The 27,311-nt window shown below is 44.2% G+C and overlaps 1 protein-coding gene across 1 annotated transcript in view; it reads right to left on the minus strand.

Moving 5' to 3' along the window:
* Window positions 1–5,452: 5,452 nt before the first annotated feature.
* LOC124152821 (RNA polymerase II-associated protein 1-like) overlaps window positions 5,453–27,311 on the minus strand; it is a 56,928-nt gene continuing 35,069 nt past the window's right edge. The window contains exons 19-31 of the mRNA XM_048403292.1: window positions 26,853–27,000; window positions 26,189–26,260; window positions 24,660–24,769; window positions 22,304–22,502; window positions 20,262–20,408; window positions 18,498–18,622; window positions 17,542–17,745; window positions 16,659–16,784; window positions 15,107–15,264; window positions 14,037–14,169; window positions 11,612–11,777; window positions 9,367–9,594; window positions 5,453–6,685 (exon numbers count right to left, since the gene is read on the minus strand). Of these exons, the coding sequence (XP_048259249.1) occupies window positions 6,527–6,685; window positions 9,367–9,594; window positions 11,612–11,777; window positions 14,037–14,169; window positions 15,107–15,264; window positions 16,659–16,784; window positions 17,542–17,745; window positions 18,498–18,622; window positions 20,262–20,408; window positions 22,304–22,502; window positions 24,660–24,769; window positions 26,189–26,260; window positions 26,853–27,000 (1,975 nt within the window). The 3' untranslated portion in view covers window positions 5,453–6,526. The remainder of the gene's footprint in view (window positions 6,686–9,366; window positions 9,595–11,611; window positions 11,778–14,036; window positions 14,170–15,106; window positions 15,265–16,658; window positions 16,785–17,541; window positions 17,746–18,497; window positions 18,623–20,261; window positions 20,409–22,303; window positions 22,503–24,659; window positions 24,770–26,188; window positions 26,261–26,852; window positions 27,001–27,311) is intronic.

Raw genomic sequence — 27,311 nt, forward strand, 5'->3', positions numbered from 1 at the left:
GAAGGGGTGGGTGTAGAGGAAGGGGTGCGTGTAGAGGAAGGGTGCTTGTAGAGGAAGGGGTGCGTGTAGAGGAAGGGGTGGGTGAAGAGGAAGGGGTGCGTGTAGAGGAAGGGTGCTTGTAGAGGAAGGGGTGCGTGTAGAGGAAGGGATGCGTGTATAGGAAGGGGTACATGTAGAGGAAGGGGTGCTTGTAGAGGAAGGGGTGCGTGTAGAGGAAGGGATGCGTGTATAGGAAGGGGTACATGTAGAGGAAGGGGTGCTTGTACAGGAAGGGGTGTGTGTAGAGGAAGGGTGCTTGTAGAGGAAGGGGTGTGTGTAGAGGAAGAGGTGCGTGTAGAGGAAGGGATGCATGTAGAGGAAGGGATGCGTGTAGGGGAAGGGGTTCGTGTAGAGGAAGGGGTTATTGTAGAGGAAGGGGTGCATGTAGAGGAAGGGGGTGTGTAGAGGAAGGGGTGTATGTAGAGGTATGTTTGGTGTGTAGAGGAAGGGGTGTGTGTGTTGAGGAATGGACGTGTGTAGAGGAAGGGGTGTGTGTTGAGGAGGTGAGGTGAGGTGAAATTGGGTTTAACGTCGCGTCCAAGATTATTGCACTTATATAGCGACGTGCATGCACGTGTATGTGTGTGTGTGGCTGCTTGTACTAGTCCGGACTGATGCCGATTTATAGTGCTAGCTCACTGAGATACCATGCCGCAGTTTAACATGAATACCCCACTCAGACACAGTATACTGACTCCGAGCCGACCAGTCCTTGTTTTAGCCCCTTAATGCCGAGCGCCAGACAGGGTAACAACAAGTACAATCTTTTAACGTCTTTTTGTATGACGCGGCCCGGGATCGAACCCTGGACCTTCCGCTCTCCGGGCGGACGCTCTACCACAAGACCACGGAGGCGGTCGTGTGTTGAGGAAGGGGTGTGTGTAGAAGAATGTGTGTGTGTAAAGGAAGGGGTGGGTGTTGAGGAAGAGGTGCTTGTATAGGAAGGGGTGCATGTAGAGGAAGGGGTCCATGTAGAGAAAGGGGTGCGTGTATAGGAAGGGGTGTGTGTAGAGGAAGGGGTGTGTGTAGAGGAAGGGGAACATGTAGAGGAAGGGGTACATGTAGAGGAAGGGGTCCATGCAGGGGAAGGGGTGTGTGTAGAGGAAGGGGAACATGTAGAGGAAGGGGTACATGTAGCGGAACGGGTGTGTGTAGAGGAAGGGGTGTGTGTAGAGGAAGGGGTGCGTGTAGAGGAAGGGGTCAGTGTAGAGGAAGGGGTGTGTGTAGAGGAAGTGGAACATGTAGAGGAAGGGGTCCGTGTAGAGGAAGGGGTGTGTGTATAGGAAGGGGAACATGTAGAGGAAGGGGTACATGTAGAGGAAGGGGTGTGTGTAGAGGAAGGGGTGTGTGTAGAGGAAGGGGAACATGTAGAGGAAGGGGTACATGTAGAGGAAGGGGAGGAAGGGGTGCATGTAGAGGAAGGGGTGCATGTAGAGGAAGGGGTCCATGTAGAGGAAGGGGTCCATGTAGAGGATGGGGAGCATGTAGAGGAAGGGTGCGTGTAGAGCAAGGGGTGTGAACAGAAGGATGACAAATCATTCAAAAACATTCGCGCGAACGCAGCACTTGTTAAGGTGTGGTGTTCTGGACAGCACGTGGCGCACGGGCGGCATGCGCAAATGTGGGCGGCGGGGAACTCAGGCTTGTCACGTTATTGTCACGCTTGTTTGAGGGCAAGTGTCAAATCAGTTATAGGGGAATTGGTGCATGTATATAAAAAAATAGTCTGGGAGGTAATTTAAGGTACCGACGCTTACTACAATATCTGAAAAACTATCGGACCTGCTCCAGTCAAAGTTGGTATGAGATTATTAAACAGTCATACATAACTGGATATTACATTTAAAGACAATCGGTGCATGAATAAAAAATCTGTCTATTTAGCTATCACTATATTTCATCAACAACCAGACCTGTTCCTCATGGGTGGAACGAGCATTCATTGTAACAGCCATCTGCATAATGCTACCCCTGCGTCACTGGGCCATATGACACAGTTGAACCAATCAACTCAACTCGAAAGTGTGCACGGGAATCACGCACGTTGAGACGCCCAACGCTAACACCGTATTCGTGCGTGCGTGATTCCCGTGCACCCTTTCGAGTTGAGTTGGTGTGTTCCACTGAGTCATACGCGTCTCAGACCAAACCCCGTGCACAAATATTGACGCGTCTTCGGAGTTTATTCTACTTAAACCTAAATTGTCGCGGCTTTCGTTTCATTGGAATGCTACATCCCCTTAAAAATCTATTATGCGTTTAAATAGTATATACACCTCAACTAAAAACAAACTCAAAATGCTTTTTATAGCTTTTGCAAGTTTGAATCCCGTAGTATCAGACAATTAGGTAACTGAGAACAGAAACCGGTAACAGTTGAACGTCATTAGTTGTGTGCGTGCAGTTCACTCGAACACACCAGAATCGTGCGAAACCGGTTTCAGTTGCATGTCATTCGTTGTGTGCGTGCATTTCGTTCGACATTACCAAATGGCTTGTCAATCGGACTCAGACAGCGAGTTATTTTTTACCCAGAGTAAGTTTTGACAAAACTTTGATACACAAGATATAAACAGTGACTCTGAAAATTTATTAAACAACTCTCCCGCGTACGATGATGACGGCAATGTCGGTACAAGTAAATCTATGACCGAATTGCCTAATCGCTCTGATGAGGCCGTGAAGCTTTAAATTTTCTTTCTCCGGTCGGTGAAACATCCGGCAATTTCCACAAAGAACTCGGCGCTTAATCTGATGATGAAATTATTCCTTGCAGTTAAGGATTTAATACTGTGGAGATTGCACGACAAAAAGCTGAAACTCCCCCTCCACCCCCCTTAAGTCCGGTGTCGCGCCGTTTCGATTTGGAAAGATCTGCTAAAAGTAAAAATACTTTATTTAAAAAAAATTGACTGGCCCCTTCGGTTACTGTCTACTTGGTACAAAGCAAGAAAATGGAAAGGACAAGAAGTAGACAAGTATCTTTTACAAGCGTCTGACGGAGAGTTAAATCAAATGTTTATCGCCTTCATAACGGAGGTAAAAATTTTGAAAGGTGAAGACTACCATGGCAATACCCTTCATGAGATTTTAATGTCACTGCAATATCATTTGAGAGAAAATGGCAGAGAAATAAACTTATTGACGGACCTCTACACTGGTCCCCGAAGAATGTTATGTCTTTTCGAATAGCTCGTCAATAGTACAGAACTATTGAAGAGCTATTGAAACTAGTGACGAATTGTTAAAACTATTGACGAGGCGGATGAAGGTATTGACGAGCATTCCAGAAACTAATGACGCGTTATTTAGGTTTTATGATAGCTAAATAGACACAATAGACACTGTATGGCCGTACAGCGTAGACGCTGTCTGCACCACTGTAGACGTGCTTGACGGTGGTTTCCTGTCAAAATGGGACGTCTGGCGGGTCTTCTTGCGACAATCCCTGCACATCTGAGGCGGCGACGTACGGTTTGTGAAAATATTCGTCGAAGGCCAGGGATGTTTCTTGCAGTCACTGTTGCTCGCTAGAATCGATTTCGTAGGTGTGTTGTTCGAACCCAGTTGTCTTGTCGATTATTGGTTACGCGTGGCCTGCCACTCCGAGGATGGTCCCTGACTGCATTCCGTCTGTTGCCAACGTTGCCATAAACACCAAATGGTGTTTCTGTGGATGTTAAATTGTCTTGCAACATCACGTTGACTCGATCCTGCTTCAAGCTAACAATGGCTCGCAGATGCTCATTTTCGGACAGGCGTGGCATTTCATAATGTCGAATAATTGCGTAGTTTTGTTGTTTTTCTGAGTGGTTGTTGTCAGCACGATGCTAAACAATGCATATGGAATCCCGTTAACGCACGTTTTTATACCCATTCTGGGGCGTGAAATGCATGGAGCTTGCATAAAAGTCAACTTTTGCATGGAATGCATGCTTTTCTGTAGCAGTTGCGTTTTAGTGACTTGATTCCATACATGTACTAGAATATTGAAAACCAAACTTTACTTGTTTGAAAAATACACTAAAATATTGGCGTCACAGGAACTTTTGTTGTTGAGTATATATTCATGGTATACCCATGGCGCGTAGACGTTGACTTTCAGAAAGCCGCGGCATTGCGTAGATGTTATTTACGGCCAAACAAAAGTGGTTTTATGAGAACCTGATAGCTAAACAATCATTGTGTGCTGTTCACGTTTATGACCAACGGGTGTTATTATTATGCTCCCAACCAAAACATGTGCGAGTTGTGAATCACGACCTTAAAGACGTGGAGATGTCTTCATGAATATGTATTGAAACATGAATTATTTCTTTTCAAAATAAATTTATTTTTATTGTAGCAAAGTTACCTTTTGGTGTTTATGTGCCCACATTTTGTTTGTGATGTTTAATTTATTCCAGCAAAATGACAGGGGCCTGTAAATAATCGAGTCTGGACGAGACAATCCAGTGATTGACATAATGAGCATCGATCCACGCAGTTGGAATACGATTACATGCTTCAACCAAGTCAGGGAGCCTGACCACCCGATCCCGTTAGTCGCCTTTTACAGCAAGCATAGGTTGTTGAAGAGCTATTCTACCCAGGATCTTCACGGGTCTCGAGTGAGTGAGTGTGTGATTTGGGTTTAACACCGCTTTTAACAGTATTCCAGTTATATCACGGTGTGTCAGCTTATAGTGGGAGGAAAGCCCGAAGTGATGCAGGTCTCAGATGTTTACCACTTCGGTAAAACCCCCAGTACGGATATGGTCCTGACAAACCTAGAAACATAATCGGGGTGAACCGGGATTCGAACCCCCAATCATAGGTTTCTGGCGTGCCCAAGGGACTCAACTCTGCACAGCGAATCACGGCGCCTTAGACGACTGGGTCACCCGTGCCCCCCCTATACTGGGAGCTCTTTGAAACATTTTGGGGGAGATTTCCTAGACTTATTAATACCATATCACTGTACATGCTCAGGAACTTAAAGGACAAGTATAGTAAACATATCATCTTTGCAGATTATAATACGTAAGGGCTTATAACAACTGCTTGACAAAAATCAAACCTGAAAACCAGAAATAGCCAAAGACAGACAACAGAAAATACCAGACTAACTCATCTGCCACTGGGGTTAAAAAGGTTCTAGTGTTTGTTGCACAGCAGAACTTCTGCCTAAGATTTTTTTACTGGAGCTTTTCTTTTTACTCTTCCATTTTAATACTGTGTATACAACTTCTGCAAAGAATTTGTATCAATATCAGCCTTTATTCTCAAGATACAAGAGCATATTTTGCATATCACTGGTGTATTACATACAAAACACAAAGATGGTATCATCGTAGAAATGTAGAAATATTTTTTATTTACAGTATCAACTATCAACTGTATAAATTTAGACCATTTTTTCAGTTCCTTTTTCAGTTATTAATGTGAACATGAAAGTTGTTAATATTTACATAAATGTGGCCATGAATAATAATATTTACCTAATTATATTGACCTTTCATCTTTGAGGGCATTGCATTTAAAGAGAAAAATAAATTTGTCTCCAATGGTGGATTGCAGAAAAGGCATGTAACAACATGGAAGTTATCAGTATCTTCCAGGCATTCATTGTGTAGAATAGGACCAAGGGCAGAAGGTGGGTTGTGGACCCAAACAGGATGTCATCATAAAACGCTACTTTCAGACATTAATTGTTATTTTAATTGTTCACAACGTCAGGTTCAAAGGCCGTTTCACACACTCAACAATACATGAATTGTTATTTTTTTTGTAGGATTAACAAATTCTACATTTGTTCTTGAGGGATGTTTTAGTTATGGCAGACTGCTTCCTGATGTAGCCGCCTAGCTGCTAAGCATCATAAGATAGATCGGATAGAGGATAGATGTCTACATATTAGACAACAACAACAAAGGCTTGTTTTGGAAGCTAATTACAGAGCGTGGTATGTCCGCACTTTCACTTGGACATTTCATCAGTTCCTACAAATGTAATGCTCTTTCTCTCTCATTTCATGACCTCTCTCTCTTTCTTAAACTCATTTATCTTGAAAAAATTGATGTATGCAACAAAATTGCAATCAATCCTTTCCCTAAACTAGTCTTTAAAATCAACCTCTGAACTTTGAGTGCAATTTTAACCAAAATAGATATGCACATGATGTGGTTCGTAAATTTGATAAATTTACTGATTCAAACAACTATACAGGATGTCTGGCATATAACTTTCAACAACAATCTGTCTGATGGCGCCAAGGTGCGAGTGGAGTATCACGTCACCTGTGTTGGACGTCTGGCATAAATCTGTCAACTACCGTCTGTCTGATGGCTCCATGTTGTGAGTGGAGTGTCACTTCACCCGTGCGAGATGTCCGGCATAAATCTGTCAAGTACAGTCTGACTGATGGCTCTAAATTATGAGTGTAGCGTCACTTCACCCGTGCCAGATGTCCGGCATAAATCTGTCAAGTACCGTCTGACTGATCGCTCTAAGTTGTGAGTGTAGCGTCACGTCCCCTGTGTTGGACATCCGGCGTGTGTCCATCCACGACATTCTGTCTGATGGCTGGAAGCTGTGTGTAGAATGTCATGCCATATTCTTGTTCTACATCTGCCATCTTGTAGTAGAGGACATGATGTTTCACTTCCTGGAATCAAACCAAAATATCAAAATCAATGCTGTGTAGAAATGTATTTGGTACTGGGGATTCTGTTCTGGCTTAGAATCCCCATAGGGGACACAAGTATTGGGTACTGGGAATTCTGTTCTGCCAAGAATCACAATAGGGGAGACAACATTGGGAACTTGGGATTACATTCTGCCTAGAATCCCCACAGGGAAGACAACATGAGGTACTGGGGATTCTGTTTAGCCAAGAATCCCCACAGGGGAAACAACATGGGGAACTGGGGATTCCGTTCTACCTAGAATCCCCACAGGGGAGACAACATGAGGTACTGGGGATTCTGTTTTGCCAAGAATCACAATAGGGGAAACAACATTGGGAACTGGGGATTCCATTTTGCCAAAAATCCCCACAGGGGACACAAGTATTGGGTACTGGGGATTCTGTTTTGCCAAGAATCCCCACAGGGGAGACAACATGGGGTACTGGGGATTCCGTTCTGCCAAGAATCCCCACAGGTGAGACAAGTATTGGGTACTGGGGATTCCATTCTGCCAAGAATCCCCACAGCGGAGACAACTATTGGGTAATTGGGAATATGTCTGCCTAGAATCCCCGCAGGAAGACAAGTATTGGGTACTGGGGATTCCATTTCACCAAGAATGCCCATAAAAGAGACAAGTATTGGGTACTGGGGATTCAATTTTGCCAAGAATCCCCACAGGGGAGACAACATGGTGAACTGGGGATTCCGTTCTGCCTAGAATCCCCACAGGGAAGACAACATGGTGAACTGGGAATTCCGTTCTGCCAAGAATCCCCATAGGGAAGACAACATAGGGTACAGGGGATTCGGTCTTGCCAAGAATCCCCACAGGGGAGACAAGTATTGGGTACTGGGGATTCCGTTTCACAAAGAATCCCACTGGAGAGACAAGTATTGGGTACTGGGGATTCTGTTCTGCCTAGAATCCTCAAAATGGAGAAACCAGGGATTCTGTTCTGCCTAGAATCCCCACTGGGAAGACAACATGGAGTACTTGGGATTCTGTTCTGCCTAGAATCCCCATAAGGGAGACAAGTATTGGGTACTGGGGATTCGGTTCTGCCAAGAATCCCCACAGGGGAAACAACATGGGGTACTTGGGATTCAGTTCTGCCTAGAATCCCGTACAGGGAAGACAACATGGGAAACCGGGGATTCCGCTCTGCCAAGAATCCCCACAGGGGAGACAACATCGGAAACTGGGGATTCCGTTCTGCCAAGAATCCCCAAAGGGAAGACAACATGGGGTACTGGGGATTCCATTCTGCCTAGAATCCCCACAGGGGAGACAATTATTGAGTACTGGGGATTCCATTCTGCAAAGAATCCACACATGGGAGACAAGTATTGAGTACTGAGGATTCCATTCTGCAAAGAATCCACACATGGGAGACAAGTATTGAGTACTGAGGATTCCATTCTGCCAAGAATCCCCACAAGGAAGACAAGTATTGAGTACTTGGGTTTCTGTTCTGCAAATAATCCCCTCAGGGAAGACAACATGGGGTACTGGGGATTCTGTTCTGCCTAGAATCCCATCAGGGAAGACAACATGGGAAACTAGGGATTCCGTTGTGCCAAGAATCCAGACGGGAAACAACATTTGGTACTGGGGATTCCATTTTGCCAAGAATCCCCACAGGGGACACAAGTATTGGGTACTGGGGATTCTGTTTTGCCAAGAACCCCCAAAGGGGAGACAACATGGGGTACTGGGGATTCCGTTCTGCCAAGAATCCCCACAGGTGGGACATGTATTGGGTACTGGGGATTCCGTTTCACAAAGAATCCAACTGGAGAGACAAGTATTGGGTACTGGGGATTCTGTTCTGCCTAGAATCCTCAAAATGGAGAAACCGGGGATTCTGTTCGCCTAGAATCCCCACAGGGAAGACAACATGGGGTACTGGGGATTCCATTTTGCCAAGAATCCCCAGAGGGAAGACAAGTATTGGGTACTGGGGATTCCGTTCTGCCTAGATAACGCAAAATGGAGAAACCGGGGATTCTGTTCTGCCTAGAATCCCCACAGGGAAAGCAACATGGGGTACTTGGGATTCCGTTCTGCCAAGATTTCCCACAGGGGAGACAACATGGGAAACTGGGGATTCCGTTCTGCCAAGAATCCCCACATGGGAGACAACATCGGAAACTGGGGATTCTGTTCTGCCAAGAATCCCCAAAGGGAAGACAACATGGGGTACTGGGGAATCTGTTCTGCCAAGAATCCCCACAGGGGAGACGATATGGGAAACTTGGGATTCTGTTCTGCCAAGAATCCCTACAGGGGAGACAACATTTGGTACAGGGGATTCCATTTTGCCAAGAATCCCCACAGGGGACACAAGTAATGGGTACTTGGGATTCTGTTTTGCAAAGAATCCCCACATGGGAGACAAGTATTGAGTACTGGGGATTCCATTCTGCCAAGAATCCCCACAGGGGAAACAAGTATTGAGTACTGGGGATTCTGTTCTGCAAAGAATCCCCACAGGGGAGACAAGTATTGAGTACTGAGGATTCCATTCTGCTCTTTGCATTCATTTTCACTGTTCCATTCCCACTGCATAGTTTATCACACAATCTAAACTGTTGAAAGACAATATGCCACAAACCGGCAAAAAATCATACCGAGCAACAAAACATTAATTCTAACCTCCTGTTTACATGCCATTAACTGGCGCCACAATTTATCCCTAGTTCCTTGATGGTGCCGGTCAGCCTGGTAGTAGAGAAATCGGTTGACGTGGTGGACAGCGGTCAGGTACATGATTGGTGCCCACATCGGCCGTACAGTCTGTGAAATCAGACACTGGAAATACAGGTGTAGCAAGGGGAGGTCACTCTCATCAGGTTCCAGGAACCGCTCAATCGGTATTACAACCTGAAACAGTAAGAGCAGAAAATCAGAAGCGGCTGAATGAGATGAGCTTGACACGTTAAGAGTATGTTGATAATTATAACACGATTTGTTCATATAGTAAATCAAAAGAGAAAAGACGATGTGCCATACAATAAGATCCTTGTGCTGAGGTGAAAATCATATCATATAAGATCAAGATTACAACAACTCTGAACTGTTTGATAGCCATTACTAAGAAGTTGGCGGATGACAAAGTAGAAACAATTTATGGATAACAATTTCTTTATAAGGCGATGTTTCGGTATAGATCCTTATACCATTGTCAAACAAAACAGTCTTGCTTGACAATGGTATAAGGATCTATACCGAAACGTCACCTTTACAGTAGTAAAGAAGTTGTCTACTTTACAACAACTCTGTCCAAAAACAATACTATGTGATAAACAGCTTTCCAAAGGACAAAAATCAAGGCCCAAAACATCTGTATAATTTAAGAAATGTATCAGATGTGTTTCCAGAAAGGAAAATCAGACTTTTTTGATTCCATCAATTGCATATTTGGCAACTAAGATAAGGTACGGTACCTAGATGGTCAAAAAGGCTAATTGGGTTTTTTTCAGGAAACATTTTTCTAACATGTGAACATTAGAAAGTCTTTGACAAAAACTGGCTTTCTTACAATTTATTAACCTACTGGCTGTTTGTGTAACTCGATATGGGTTTTTTGAAATTGTGGTAACACCTCGTAGGAGGTATTACAATCATTGTAAACCCTTGATAGAACAAAAACTACAGACAGCCTACAAGACGCACGTGCAGATTTCGTGCCATTGCGAGACGCATATGCAGATTTCGCACCGTTGCGAAACCCATGTGATGAGGTCACTGGTTTCATTGAACCAAGTTCACGACTGCAGGCGATATTTCATCTCCGATACAGGTTATACATTTGAGAGTTTTTATTACAGTTATTTATTTAAAAAAATCTATGCGATGAGTCGGTTTATAAGTTGGACAAACCATGTCTCCTCGAGATTACTAGGCCCCCTCGGGACGTTCCCGAATGTGAGGGTTTACAATCTCAAGTAATCCCTCAAAGACATAGTTTCTCCTACACATACAAATAACATAAGAGTGAGGTGAGGTGAAATTGGGTTTAATGTCGTGTCCAAGATTATTGCACTTATATAGCGACGTGCATGCACGTGTGTGTGTGTCTGCTTGTACTAGTCCGGACTGATGCCGATTTATAGTGCTAGCCCACTGAAATACCATGCTGCAGTTTAACATGTATACCCCACTCAGACACAGTATACTGACTCCGAGATAACATGAGCAGAAACATGGTACAAATTCATCTTGGGTCACAAACTTGCTCATCGTTAGAAAATCTCTTGTAGTTTAAAATATCTGCCATCCTCACTCATTTCAGCCATATTTGTGCCCTTGATGTCAGAAAGTCCAAACTTGTGAGTACAAAAAAGCAAAGTGGACTTATAATTATCTCACCAATACATAAATGATTTCCAGAACTTAAACTTTTGATTCTTACAGCAGGCTCTTATTCAATCTTCTCACACCTTCTGATAAAAGAATCTCACCCGAGTGTCTTTTGATAACAAATATATCAACACGAGTTTAATTTTTTTTTTTTTACGAGTGTTGATATATTTGATATCAAAAGACACGAGGGTGAGATTTTATTTATCATCCAACATCATTCTTCCAACTTTTTCAGTTTGTAGACAGTAATAAGTACCGGTAGTGTCTTAGTGTAAAAAGTACTGCTAACAGCTTCAGTAGCATGGCCATCAGTGATGTCATTTGATTGTGATTTCATGGTTACCAATGGCGCACAATGGTCTGCAAAGGATTGTGATGCAATTTCATTGCAGCGATATCTACAGTGTAGATATCACTTGAACTCACCCAAGCGATATATTTCCTGTGGGAGCCAGATTTTGATACTAAGTGGTCTTGTCATGTCTTATCTTGTCCGGTTTTTACTTGAGATGTTTAACCCGACAACAAACTCTACCTGTTTCAGCGGCACCATGAATGTCCTCAGCACCGCAGCCTTCTCCCCCCACACCAACCTCCGCATCTGAACACCGTGTCTCCTCTGCAGTGGCAGCAGGACGAAGCAGGCAAACAGCGAGTCCCCGAACGACACCGACTCATACTGCTGAAGCAGCTCACTGAATCTGCAAGATGCAACAGGCGCCAATGAAGCTCACCATGCTAGTTTGTTTGTTTGTTGTTTAACGCCGCACTTAGCAATATTCCAGCTATATGGATGGACACGATATATTGCAACCAGTAAAACCCTATTGGGTATCCTGATTGCTCATGTTTGTTTGTTTGTTGTTTTACACCCCACTCGGCAAATTTCCAGCTGAATGTGGCGGTCTGTAAATACCGTATTCGACGTAATAAGCGCCCCGCTCTAATAAGCGCCCACAGGAATATTTGCTAATATATTGGCTAGTGAACAATCCCAATTAGCACCCTTTCCAATTGATCAGTGTATACAAGACTTATTTATCCGCGTATAATACACACTCCTGTGTGATATGCACCCTCAAATATGGGGAATTTAATTCTGGAAAAATATATTTGTCGTACATGAACATTTCAGGCTGCCAGCATAAACCATGAAATTTTGAGAGCGCCCTGGGCGCTTATTACGTCGAATACGGTAATTGACTCTGGACCAGACAATCCAGTGATTGACATTTGAGCATCGATCCACGCAATTGGGATACAATGACATGCATCAACCAAGCCAGCAAGCCTGACAACCCGATCCCGTTAGTTGCCTCTTACGACAAGCATAGTCGCCTTTTATGGCAAGCATGGTTTGCAGAAGAACTATTCTACCCTGGATCTTCACAGGTCCTATGCTAGCCATCCCAGAGTCACAAAATCCATTGCACCGAGCGATACTGCCGGCGCATCTTGCTGGATATTGAAGGACAGGGTCTTGACCTAACTGGACAGATGCAGGGTTTTTACCTTGACCTACAAAACTAGGGATCCAGAGAACCCCCAGTTACTTATTTCAAGGGTCCTTTCAGAAAATATGAGGGTTGTGTAAAGTAATGAAATGAGGTAGCGTACTGTACAGTAAGATTTTATAATTACTATATTCACGGGAACTTTATATTGCTTGTCAAGAATTTGGTGCATGATGGACGTTGCTGTTTCCCTGCCTGGTGCTCGCCATTTAGGCCAATAGTGAGTGAGTTGGGTTTAACACCGCTTTTAACAGTATTCCAGTTATATCGCAGTGTGTCAGCTTAATGTGTGGGAGGAAAGCCCAATTGATGCAGGTCTCAGACGTTTACTACTTCGGTGAAACCCACGAGCATGGGTATGGTACTGACAAACCTAGAAACATAATAGGGGCGAACAGGGATTCGAACCCACAATCATAGGTTTCTGGTGTGCCAAAGGGACGCAACTCTGCACAGTGAATCGCGGCGCCTTAGACGACTGGGCCACCCATGGCCCCATTTTGGCCAATAAGGGGAAAAACAAGGATTGTGGTTGTGGCCAAGTTCAGTTATCATAGAAGTCATCCTCTGTACCCTGATGTCATCTTATTCCAAAATGACTACAGGGAGTGCTTCAGAGACTGATTGATAACTTTTGTAATACTTCCAAATGAAACTTGTGGGCATCAAATACTCAATATAACCCACACATCTTAAAACACATAAGGGGCGGTCAGGTAGCCTTGTGGTTAAAGCTTCGCTCGTCACGTGAAGACCTGGGTTCATTTCCCGACATGGGTACAATTTGTGAAGCCCATTACTGGTCTCCCCTACTAAGATATTGCTGGAATATTGCTAAAAGCCACGTAAAACCATACTCACTCACTAAAAAACATTTGTGTCCAAATTCAAATCCTGGAAATTATAATAGGTAAGATCTAAAGAAATTATTAAAGCTATATTTTTAAACTTCTCCTATCCCACACTGCATTTCTCCTTCCGTCGATCCTTTGTGGAACAAAAGTTTACAGCTTCTAAAAACAATTCACCTGAACTCATATCAGCATCACCATGGTCACCACCCAAACAAATGGGTCACACAGTGTAATCCCTTGCATAGCGACCTACACCATCTGATCACATGACTACCCCTGCCACATCATTTTCATTCTCATCGCCACCCTGGGGAGACATGAGACATAAGGTTATAATGACAAGTCATCACCAGTCAAGTCAAACACCTGACCACCCGATCCATTAAGTCACCTTGTAAACCATGCACACTACCCTCCATCTCACAACCATCAACATAAAATCAGTTTATCAACATCTAAACACAAAATAATTGGCAATTTTCGGCAGCACTCTTTCTACAAATCAAGTGGGGTGTTGGTCTAAGTAGCAGACAAGGGATATGATCTCGATCAGACCCTAGTCACCATGGCAACCACCATTAGGTCAACTTACAAGTCGTAGAAGGAGGAGAGACCGGGTATATTCTCGGTGAAGTCGAGGCGGTCAAGAGCTGCGGGCTTGGTGTACTCCTGCAGCAGCGCGGCCAGGTAGCTGCTCACACACCTGTCCAGGAACAGGTCATTGCCTGCGGAACATGGAACACAACATCAGTCTATACACAGGAACCACTGTAATCTAGACCCGTGAAGATCTGGTAGAATAAGTCTTCAGCAACCAATGCGTGTCATAAGAGGCGACTGTGTTTTTCGGGATTGGGTGATCGGGTGGTCAGGCTTGCTAACTGATGCTTATGCATCTCAGCAATATTCCAGCTATATGACGGCGGTCTGTAAATAATCAAGTCTGGACTAGACAATCCAATTACTGATGTCATGAGCATCAATTTATGCAATTAGGATACGATGACATGCATCAACCAAGTCAGCGAGTCTGACCACTCGATCATGCTAGTTGCCTCTTACGATACGCATAGTCGCTTTTTTCGGCAAGCATGGGTTGCTGAAGGCCTATTCAACCCAGAGAGTCAGCAATATTCAAGCTGGGGGATACCAGGAAAGATCTTCTCACATTGTATCCATGTGGGGAATCAAACTCGGGTCCATGGACTCCAATGTTTAAACCACTAGGCCACACTAGTGCTATGTTTTCATTCATCCCATGTGCCCACTCTCCAGCAGTTTATATGATAAATTTTGTTTGTTTGTTTGTTAAGCGACACAGTCTGCACTATTCCATCTGTGTGAAAGCAGTAAATAATCAAGTCAGGACCAGACAATCCAGTGACTTTAGCAATATTCCAGCAATATCACAGCGGGGCACACCAGAAATGGGCTTCACACATTGTACCTATGTCGGAAATCGAACCCAGGTCTTCGGCATGACGAGTGAACGCTTTAACCACTAGACTAACCGCCCGCCCCTTATGACCAGGATAGGCTGCTGGGGACCTATATTCTTACCCGTAATTCTCACAGGTGAAATAACAAGCAATTAAGAAGTGAGAATAAACATTTCGAAAAAAAAAAGGGAATATATGGAGGAATACAAGAGCATCATCTTACCAGCCATGAAGGCACACATGACCCTGGTGACCTTGAGGGTGGTGGAGACCACGCCCAGTATGTGGGGGCGCCAACACTCCAGCACATATCCCCAGTACAGCACATCAGAGGCCATGCTGACCAGGTGGGGTGGCACACTGTCCTGAATCCACGAGCCTCTGCAACACACGAGTTACAGTCTTACAAAGTCACGTATTTAGGGGAGATGCCAGACCAACTCTACCATACACTAACGAACACCACCATGGTATTAAAGGCAGATGCGAGGCCAACTCAACCGCTGTGGTAGTACTGACGGACATCACCCTGGTATTAAGAGGACATACCAGACCAACTCTACCATACACTAGCGAACACCACCATGGTATTAAAGGTAGATGCGAGGCCAACTCTACTGCTGTGGTAGTATCGACGGACATCACCCTGACATTTAGGGGATATACCAGACCAGCTCTACCACTGTGGCAGTACTGACAGACACCACCCTGGTATTTAGGGGACATGCCAGACCAACTCTACCATACACTAGCGAACACCACCATGGTATTAAAGGTAGATGCGAGGCCAACTCTACTGCTGTGGTAGTATCGACGGACATCACCCTGACATTTAGGGGATATACCAGACCAGCTCTACCACTGTGGCAGTACTGACAGACACCACCCTGGTATTTAGGGGACATGCCAGACCAACTCTACCATACACTAGCGAACACCACCATGGTATTAAAGGTAGATGCGAGGCCAACTCTACTGCTGTGGTAGTATCGACGGACATCACCCTGACATTTAGGGGATATACCAGACCAGCTCTACCACTGTGGCAGTACTGACAGACACCACCCTGGTATTTAGGGGACATGCCAGACCAACTCTACTGCTGTGGCAGTACTGACAGACACCACCCTGGTATTTAGGTAAACATACCAGACCAGCTCTACCACTGTGGCAGTACTGACAGACACCACCCTGGTATTTAGGGGACATACCAGACCAGCTCTACCACTGTGGCAGTACTGACAGACACCACCCTGGTATTTAGGGGACAGACCAGACCAACTCTACCATACACTAGCGAACACCACCATGGTATTAAAGGTAGATGCGAGGCCAACTCTACTGCTGTGGTAGTATCGACGGACATCACCCTGACATTTAGGGGATATACCAGACCAGCTCTACCACTGTGGCAGTACTGACAGACACCACCCTGGTATTTAGGGGACATGCCAGACCAACTCTACTGCTGTGGCAGTACTGACAGACACCACCCTGGTATTTAGGTAAACATACCAGACCAGCTCTACCACTGTGGCAGTACTGACAGACACCACCCTGGTATTTAGGGGACATACCAGACCAGCTCTACCACTGTGGCAGTACTGACAGACACCACCCTGGTATTTAGGGGACAGACCAGACCAGCTCTACCACTGTGGCAGTACTGACAGACACCACCCTGGTATTTAGGGGACATACCAGACCAACTCAACCACACTCTAACGAACACCACATAGATGCAAGGCCAACTCAACTGCTGTGGTAGTACTCACGGAGCTGAAGCTTTCACATAGAGCTGGATGAGGGGCAGGTACATCCAGTCGCGAGGCAGCACACCTCCCCCCGAGCTGCTGGTCATCAGGCAGTCCGTGTGAGCTGTGTTGTAGGCCAGGCGGTTCCTGTGTTCAGGAAAACATCGCAGTAACATTAAACAGTGTACCTACAGAACAATGTCCAATTAATGATTGCATTTACAGAACACCTAAATCTACATGGTTTGATCAGTGAGGTATGCTGATAGTATCTTAATCCTGGGACGCCCTAAATCTACATTGATCATCAAGGTTAGGACAAGGACTTGTTTTTTAGCCAGGAGGCGGCGGCCCATAAAAAGTGGTACAAACCAGTTCCATATTTGGTTAAAGATGCGCATGCGTAACATCCAGGAGGTTACGAATGCAAATAAACATTGAGACATGACTTCAACTCCAAAGTTTATTTTGAACTAAAATAATTTCAACAAACTGCTAATGTTAATTATGTCGAGAGCACTTTTATTTCATGTAGTCCGCTATTTCTTTTTATTCGATACCGAGGACCAAAGAATGCTACGTTATGTGTTGTCCAATGGCTGCCTATGACAAATGGGAGGTGGTCCTGTAGCTTAGTGGTTAAAGCATTCGCTCGTCACGCCAAAGACCCGGGATCAATTCACGACATGGGTACAATGAGTGAAGCCAATTTCTGGTGTCCCCCGCTGTGATATTGTTGGAATAATGCCATAAGCGGCGTAAAACCATACTCATCTCACTCACTCACTCACTCAGACAAATGGCCACGGCCTGTCTACTTGTTTAGGTCAACCTTGGCAACAAAGATTAGTTTTGAACTCTGCATGCCAATAAAAAACTGATTGGAGTCTGAATTTGACCATACTTTGATGCGGTGACTGCCTGCTGACTGGCGGAGAAGGCTGTGAGATACGTGGCTCGGATGCCTGGCAATCTGGTGTACACCTCACGCAGGAGTTGCCCGCGACTGGCAGTTATCTCCCTTTGTGTTGCACTCTTCAGCTGGGACGTTTCACCAAGCTTCATCTCTTCCAGATCCTCACAGGCCAGTCCGTCTTCCTTCCCATCTCTGAAATGTCAACTATCGACTTCAATAATAACGCCTCAACAGAGACAACTGGACTTTAGCCATAACGCCCCAACAGAGTCAACTGGACTTAAGTCATAACGCCCCAACAGAGACAACTGGACTTTAGCCATAACGCCCCAACAGAGTCAACTGGACTTTAGCCATAACGCCCCAACAGAGTCAACAGGACTTTAGTCATAACGCCCCATCAGAGTCAACTGGACTTTAGCCATAACGCCCCAACAGAGTCAACTGGACTTTAGACATAACGCCCCAACAGAGACAACTGAACTTTAGTCATAACGCCCCATCAGAGTCAACTGGACTTTAGCCATAACGCCCCAACTGAGTCAACCGGACTTTAGTCATAACGCCCCAACAGAGTCAACTGAACTTTAGCCATAACGCCCCAACTGAGTCAACCAGACTTTAGACATAACGCCCCAACTGAGTCAACCAGACTTTAGACATAACGCCCCAACTGAGTCAACTGGACTTTAGTCATAACGCCCCGACTGAGTCACCTGGACTTTAGCCACAGCAGGGAATGGGTCCCTGGTAGGTTGAGATGGTAACGTGACTGTTAACTTTCAGCCTGAGGTGTATACTCACAAGGGAGCCGAGAACAAAATTCGAGACAGCACTGATCCATAGACGAATGCAATGATATTTTAAAGTGCGGCTGAGCACATATGAAAGTTGGAAGACATGTGCCGTACATCCTTCCAAGAGTAGAGAGCACCGCCACTTACGGTAAGAAGTCAGGACTGAAGATGGTGGTCGAGAGAAGGTCAAAGGCCAGGTACTCGTCCCCGTCCGGCAGTCGACTGAGAAGGTGAAGGCTACAGCGATGGAGGACGGACATGCCAGGGCCAGGCTGCAAGGAAAATGTACTCGAAGTGAAATATTATATTCAGAGAATGACTTTGATCCATCTTTATTCTATGCTTCATTCAACCAAAATCATGGATGACTTTAATGACACAGAAAACACTGCTCACTACAGACCAGTGTATGGTGTTCACTGCTCACTACAGACCAGTGTATGGTGTTCACTGCTCACTACAGACCAGTGTATGGTGTTCACTGCTCACTACAGATCACTGTATGGTACTCACTGCTCACTACAGACCACTGTATGGTGTTCACTGCTCACTACAGACCAGTGTATGGTGTTCACTGCTCACTACAGATCACTGTATGGTGTTCACTGCTCACTACAGACCAGTGTATGGTGTTCACTGCTCACTACAGACCAGTGTATGGTGTTCACTGCTCACTACAGACCAGTGTATGGTGTTCACTGCTCACTACAGATCACTGTATGGTGTTCACTGCTCACTACAGACCAGTGTATGGTGTTCACTGCTCACTACAGACCACTGTATGGTGTTCACTGCTCGCTACAGACCACTGTATGGTGTTCACTGCTCGCTACAGACCAGTGTATGGTGTTCACTGCTCGCTACAGACCAGTGTATGGTGTTCACTGCTCGCTACAGACCACTGTATGGTATTCACTGCTCACTACAGACCACTGTATGGTATATACTGCTCACCACAGACCACTGTATGGTATATACTGCTCACTACAGACCACTGTATGGTATTCACTGCTTACTACAGACCACTGTATGGTATATACTGCTCACTACAGAACACTGTATGGTATTCACTGCTCACTACAGACCACTGTATGGTATATACTGCTCACTACAGACCACTGTATGGTATTCACTGCTCACTACAGACCACTTTATGGTATTCTCCTACACAGAGTAACATGTTACTGATGGGACTGGTGCCTGAACATCAGCTTAAAACTCAGAAGACTCTTGTTCCATGCATGCGGATACCCAGCTTCCTGAGGCCAGGGAGTTAACCGACTTTAAAAATAAAGTTTCCACCCTTGAGGAACTAGGCTGGTATTATGGAGTTAGATTTTGGCTGTACTAATGAGTCTATACATAGCCCAATCAAGATCACGTTACGAAATCGAATTCTGGTTCGTAAACTGTCGTGCAGATTTCAGTCGATTGCAGGATTTGAAAGCATGTGCACTGCCAACTTGGCGTCAAAAGAGATTTTCCAAATCTTTTCATGTTTTTAATCAAGGTGCTCATGTGATTTGATGCAATTCGCAAAGTAAGATCCATTTTATCACAAAAAAGATCTTCATTATTGATCGGATCGTCTTGACTAGGTGCCGCTAATTTGTTTGTAGCAAATGCAAGTGATACAAGAGGTGGAATCTGATTGGTCCATAGGAGAGGCTTAGAAGGGCAAAAACTTGTATTGCCACTGGTGGCGCCATGATCGAGCCCAGAAATTACAGCCTAGTTCGGCAAGGGTGAAAACTGGACTTTTAAAGTCAGTTAACTCACTTGCCTCAGAAGATGGTTCATACCAGTTGGTGGTGAAATGGGCTTAAAGGTCTCATTCAAGATCATAACACTTATATATCAAGTGTGCTTGCATGCACAGCAGCTTGTAAAAATCCGGACTAATTAACCCACCTTGAGTGCTGCCAGCTTCAGGAAGTAGTATTGGAGGTAGTTCTCGTGTCGTGTGAAATAGTTGTCCACCAAGCAGGATGGTTTGTTGCGAGACACCTTCTTCATGTAACCCATCAAGTCCTCATCCTGGATCACATCTACCAGTATCTGCAACCAACACATGAACAGCTATCATTGAAACAAAGCAGAGAGGGATACATGTTTAAATGGCCTAAATTAGTAATATGGCTGCCATCTTGATTGATTGTAAGACTGGAAATAACTTAAATGAACTTGAGCGACCCAATTCATGGCATCATCCGTGGAAACAGTTACGGAGCAGTTTTTGGGGAGAATGTCTGTTATCCAAGGCCTATATGTTGTAGCTGTCCCTTGTAGGAACTGGCAACACTCATCAAGTCCTCCTGATTATTAGATCATCATTAACAATCAGATAAGGGTTATCACACAAAGATAGTGATGCCAAGACATCTTGAATCAAATGTTTGTTTGTTTGTTTGTTGTTTAACGCCACACACAGCACTGTAAATAATCAATCTGGACCAGACAATCCAGTGATTGACATCATGAGCATTGATTCACGCAATGGTGATACGTTGACTTGCATCAACCAAGTCAGCAAGCCCAACCACCCGATCCTGTTGGTCGCCTCTTACGACAAGCATAGTCGCCATTTACAGCAAGCATGGGTTGCTGAAGATCTGTTCTACCCCGGATCTTCCAGGTCTGAATCAAATGTAAAGAAAAGTCTGAGGGGACTCACCTTGTCAATGATGCCCTTGTGTAGCTGACACAGAATGTGTAGGAGTCTGAGCAGGGCTGTGAGGAAGCCGTACGGAGAGTGGGATCTGAGGACAGAGGGGGACTCACCTTGTCAATGATGCCCTTGTGTAGCTGACACAGAATGTGTAGGAGTCTGAGCAGGGCTGTGAGGAAGCCGTACGGAGAGTGGGATCTGAGGACAGAGGGGGACTCACCTTGTCAATGATGCCCTTGTGTAGCTGACACAGAATGTGTAGGAGTCTGAGCAGGGCTGTGAGGAAGCCGTACGGAGAGTGGGATCTGAGAACAGAGGGACTCACCTTGTCAATGATGCCCTTGTGTAGCTGACACAGAATGTGTAGGAGTCTGAGCAGGGCTGTGAGGAAGCCGTACGGAGAGTGGGATCTGAGGACAGAGGGGGACTCACCTTGTCAATGATGCCCTTGTGTAGCTGACACAGAATGTGTAGGAGTCTGAGCAGGGCTGTGAGGAAGCCGTACGGAGAGTGGGATCTGAGAACAGAGGGACTCACCTTGTCAATGATGCCCTTGTGTAGCTGACACAGAATGTGTAGGAGTCTGAGCAGGGCTGTGAGGAAGCCGTACGGAGAGTGGGATCTGAGAACAGAGGGACTCACCTTGTCAATGATGCCCTTGTGTAGCTGACACAGAATGTGTAGGAGTCTGAGAAGGGCTGTGAGGAAGCCGTACGGAGAGTGGGATCTGAGGACAGAGGGGGGACTCACCTTGTCAATGATGCCCTTGTGTAGCTGACACAGAATGTGTAGGAGTCTGAGCAGGGCTGTGAGGAAGCTGTACGGAGAGTGGGATCTGAGGACAGAGGGGGACTCACCTTGTCAATGATGCCCTTGTGTAGCTGACACAGAATGTGTAGGAGTCTGAGCAAGGCTGTGAGGAAGCCGTACGGAGAGTGGGATTTGAGGACAGAGGGGGACTCACCTTGTCAATGATGCCCTTGTGTAGCTGACACAGAATGTGTAGGAGTCTGAGCAGGGCTGTGAGGAAGCCGTACGGAGAGTGGGATCTGAGAACAGAGGGGGACTCACCTTGTCAATGATGCCCTTGTGTAGCTGACACAGAATGTGTAGGAGTCTGAGCAGGGCTGTGAGGAAGCCGTACGGAGAGTGGGATCTGAGGCCAGAGGGGGACTCACCTTGTCAATGATGCCCTTGTGTAGCTGACACAGAATGTGTAGGAGTCTGAGCAGGGCTGTGAGGAAGCCGTACGGAGAGTGGGATCTGAGGACAGAGGGGGACTCACCTTGTCAATGATGCCCTTGTGTAGCTGACACAGAATGTGTAGGAGTCTGAGCAGGGCTGTGAGGAAGCCGTACGGAGAGTCGGATCTGAGGACCGGAACAGTGAAGTCCTCGTCAGGGTGGGAAGCAAGTAGCTCCACCAGACATGGGGCTACCTCCTGGCTGGCAGATTCGGGTGGGGAAAGGAGGTTGGAGTGCTGGCTGAAACAGCAAGCATTGGTCTCAGATCTTTGTTGTTTCTCAAGCACGACAAGATGCTGCTAACACAGCTTCATTTGTCATTACAAAATGTGTTGTAATTTGTGTTTCAAGTGCACTACTAACAATAACAGCTACGAAAATGTGCCTGAAGCTAGCTTTTCCTTTTGAACCTATTAAGTATTTATTAGACTTTTCTACGCGATTTGGCATAAACATGCATGTCGTGATACAAATTGTATCGTTACCTTGCTGTATCGTTTCACCCCCACTGAAGAGAGGGTTGTCATGGCATGACAGATTAACTGTAGTAATTGGATAGAATAGGGTGGTCCCCAACAAGAGAGGGTTGTCATGGCATGACAGATTAACTGTAGTAATTGGATAGAATAGGGTACACTCTGACTGTAATCTGAATACCCCAGCTGGCAACAACATAGCACTGGAGCCGCTGGAACAGTCGACTCAACATTACATGAAACTCCTTCCTCTACAAACTACTGGCATGCTAAACCATGGTAATATAAATCATCACAATATATGTTGAGTGGTTATCGTTGCCTGAATAATATGTTCCAATAATATCAAATTGAAAGCCGATCAACATATGATAAATCAAGTCATCAAACCTAACCACAAACTAAAGTCAACACAAACTAACAAGTGAACACAAACTAACATTTGAACACAAACTAACAAGTGAACACAAACTAACATTTGAACACAAACTAACAAGTGAACACAAACTAACAAGTGAACACAAACTAACATTTGAACACAAACTAACAAGTGAACACAAACTAACAAGTGAACACAAACTAACAAGTGAACACAAACTAACATTTGAACTTAAACTAACAAGTGAACACAAACTAACAAGTGAACACAAACTAACAAGTGAACACAAACTAACAAGTGAACACAAACTAACATTTGAACACAAACTAACAAGTGAACACAAACTAACAAGTGAACACAAACTAACAAGTGAACACAAACTAACATTTGAACTTAAACTAACAAGTGAACACAAACTAACAAGTGAACACAAACTAACAAGTGAACACAAACTAACAAGTGAACACAAACTAACATTTGAACACAAACTAACATTTGAACACAAACTAACAAGTGAACACAAACTAACAAGTGAACACAAACTAACAAGTGAACACAAACTAACAAGTGAACACAAACTAACAAGTGAACACAAACTAACATTTGAACTTAAACTAACAAGTGAACACAAACTAACAAGTGAACACAAACTAACAAGTGAACACAAACTAACAAGTGAACACAAACTAACATTTGAACACAAACTAACAAGTGAACACAAACTAACAAGTGAACACAAACTAACAAGTGAACACAAACTAACATTTGAACTTAAACTAACAAGTGAACACAAACTAACAAGTGAACACAAACTAACAAGTGAACACAAACTAACAAGTGAACACAAACTAACATTTGAACACAAACTAACAAGTGAACACAAACTAACATTTGAACACAAACTAACAAGTGAACACAAACTAACAAGTGAACACAAACTAACATTTGAACTTAAACTAACAAGTGAACACAAACTAACAAGTGAACACAAACTAACATTTGAACACAAACTAACAAGTGAACACAAACTAACAAGTGAACACAAACTAACAAGTGAACACAAACTAACATTTGAACACAAACTAACAAGTGAACACAAACTAACAAGTGAACACAAACTAACACAAACTAACATTTGAACACAAACTAACAAGTGAACACAAACTAACATTTGAACACAAACTAACAAGTGAACACAAACTAACATTTGAACACAAACTAACAAGTGAACACAAACTAACAAGTGAACACAAACTAACATTTGAACTTAAACTAACAAGTGAACACAAACTAACAAGTGAACACAAACTAACATGTGAACACAAACTAACAAGTGAACACAACCTTTACAACACCTGACCATGCACTAACAAGTCATAGGGTGATGACAGCCACAATGCTGTATTTTGGCGAAGATGTAATAAAAGTAGAATACTGGCACAAATTACTGAGCCCTACAGACAGAATGTGAAGTTTAGTGAGACTTATTCCTATTGATAGATCTGTGGGTGTCAACACTTGCTTCACACATAGCAACATTACCTTAAGTCTCTGAGAATTGTTTTCAAACCAAGAGACTTCCAGCAAGGGAGAAGACTCTTGCAGCAGAACTCCTCCACTTCCTGCAGACACTCGACGGGACTGTACGAAGCCTTGAAGAAACAGACAGCAGTCAGGGGCTGATGCATAACCTCATGATGACTCATACCACTCAAAAGAAGTTAAGGACCACAAATTCTTCCATATTATTATGGATGACCTTAACTTCTTTTGAGTAGTATAGTTGGTCTGAATATGTTAAAGTTATCAAAGCTATATATTTTGACATAAACTTCATTTGAATAGTATAGTTGGTCTAAACCCTGATCAGGTAGATGCACCACCTGTTTCTACCAGTCTACCGCTCTACCCCTATCAGTGTTTAGAACAAGGTAGTTGATCTGGGTAGATGCACCACATGTTTCTACCAGTCTACCGCTCTACCCCTATCAGTGTTTAGAACAAGGTAGTTGATCTGGGTAGATGCACCACATGTTTCTACCAGTCTACCGCTCTACCCCTATCAGTGTTTAGAACAAGGTAGTTGTGCTGGGTAGATGCATCACCTGTTTCTACCCCTCTACCCCTATGAGTGTTTAGAACAAGGTAGTTGATCTGGGTAGATGCACCACCTGTTTCTACCAGTCTACCCCTATCAGAGTTTAGAACAAGGTAGTTGTGCTGGGTAGATGCACCACCTGTTTCTACCCTTATCAGTGTTTAGAACAAGGTAGTTGATCTGGGTAGATGCACCACCTGTTTCTACCAGTCTACCCCTATCATTTGTTTAGAACAAGGTAGTTGATCTGGGTAGATGCACCACATGTTTCTACCAGTCTACCCCTATCATTTGTTTAGAACAAGGTAGTTGATCTGGGTAGATGCACCACATGTTTCTACCAGTCTACCCCTATCATTTGTTTAGAACAAGGTAGTTGATCTGGGTAGATGCACCACATGTTTCTACCAGTCTACCGCTCTACCCCTATCAGTGTTTAGAACAAGGTAGTTGATCTGGGTAGATGCACCACCTGTTTCTACCAGTCTACCGCTCTACCCCTATCAGTGTTTAGAACAAGGTAGTTGATCTGGGTAGATGCACCACCTGTTTCTACCAGTCTACCGCTCTACCCCTATCAGTGTTTAGAACAAGGTAGTTGATCTGGGTAGATGCACCACATGTTTCTACCAGTCTACCCCTATCAGTGTTTAGAACAAGGTAGTTGATCTGGGTAGATGCACCACATGTTTCTACCAGTCTACCGCTCTACCCCTATCAGTGTTTAGAACAAGGTAGTTGATCTGGGTAGATGCACCACCTGTTTCTACCCCTCCACCCCATCAGGCTTTAGAACAAGGTAGTTGATCTGGGTAGATGCACCACATGTTTCTACCAGTCTACCCCTCTACCCCTATCAGTGTTTAGAACAAGGTAGTTGATCTGGGTAGATGCACCACATGTTTCTACCAGTCTACCGCTCTACCCCTATCAGTGTTTAGAACAAGGTAGTTTATCTGGGTAGTTACATCACCTGTTTCTGCACCTGCTGGTAGAATGTTGCAAGGAAGTTGACACAAGATGTTCCAAAGTGAAGATCACATTTCTGAAAATGAATGTTTGTTTTTACTTTATGACTACATGACTGCAGGTGGATCAGTTTCATACACTGCTAAAATGTTACCTTATACAATATTTTTGATCTTTTTCGAAAATATATCATATTTAGGCTAAAAAAAATAATAGTCTTTATAATATTCTCAGGCATCACCCACATCATAATCAAGTCCGCCGCACATTTCGTTTTTATTTCCATTTTTAAAAAATATATAAAAATCCTAATACTTAAAAGCAATGCGATCCAATATAGCACACAGTTGCTTCTCTTTACATGTGCACTGCTTTACTGCACATCTTGTGTTATGGTCATGGTGGCAATAGGAGTTTGTATGCTTGTTTATGTAGGGATGCCCTTTCTCAGGTTGATGGTACACAACTGTTTATTTGGATACATACTAGCTTGAAAATAAAGGAAAAAAACACACCGCCCTCCTGCATTATATTTTCAAAAAGCATTGAAAAAAATGTCTTTTATTTTCTTAAGCCTTCCAAAGCATGTTTGGCACATTATTAACTATGGTACATATTGAAGTATATTATATATGGAAAACAGGTATCAGATAGCAAGACACATGTACCTTAAACTGATAATTGTCTCTGATGTCTTCCAATACACACTGCACACAGCTTGTGATTGGCTGGAACAGACCAGCCACATGGCTCCAGTTAACATCAGGGGAGATAACCTCCTCACTTCGCTCCGTCTCCATTGCACTGCTGTCATGGCTGAAAGTGGATCACATGTGATTCCCATTGACAAATATCTCTCATCCGACATTTAACTCACACTTTCTGAAATAATATTTTGTTTGTTTGTTGTTTTACGCCGCACTCAGCAATATTCCAGCTACATGACGGCAGTATGTAAATAATCGAGTCTGGACCAGACAATCAACCCAGTGATTAATATCATGAGCATCAATCAACGCAATTGAAATCGATGATATGTATCAACCAAGTCAGCGAGCCTGACCACCCGATCCCGTTAGTCGCCTTTTCCGCCAAGCATAGTCGTCTTTTACGGCAAGCATGGGTTG

This window comes from Haliotis rufescens, unplaced genomic scaffold, assembly GCF_023055435.1.
Source record: "Haliotis rufescens isolate VD_foot unplaced genomic scaffold, xgHalRufe1.0.p SCAF_3, whole genome shotgun sequence".
Classification (NCBI taxonomy): Eukaryota; Metazoa; Mollusca; class Gastropoda; order Lepetellida; family Haliotidae; genus Haliotis; species Haliotis rufescens.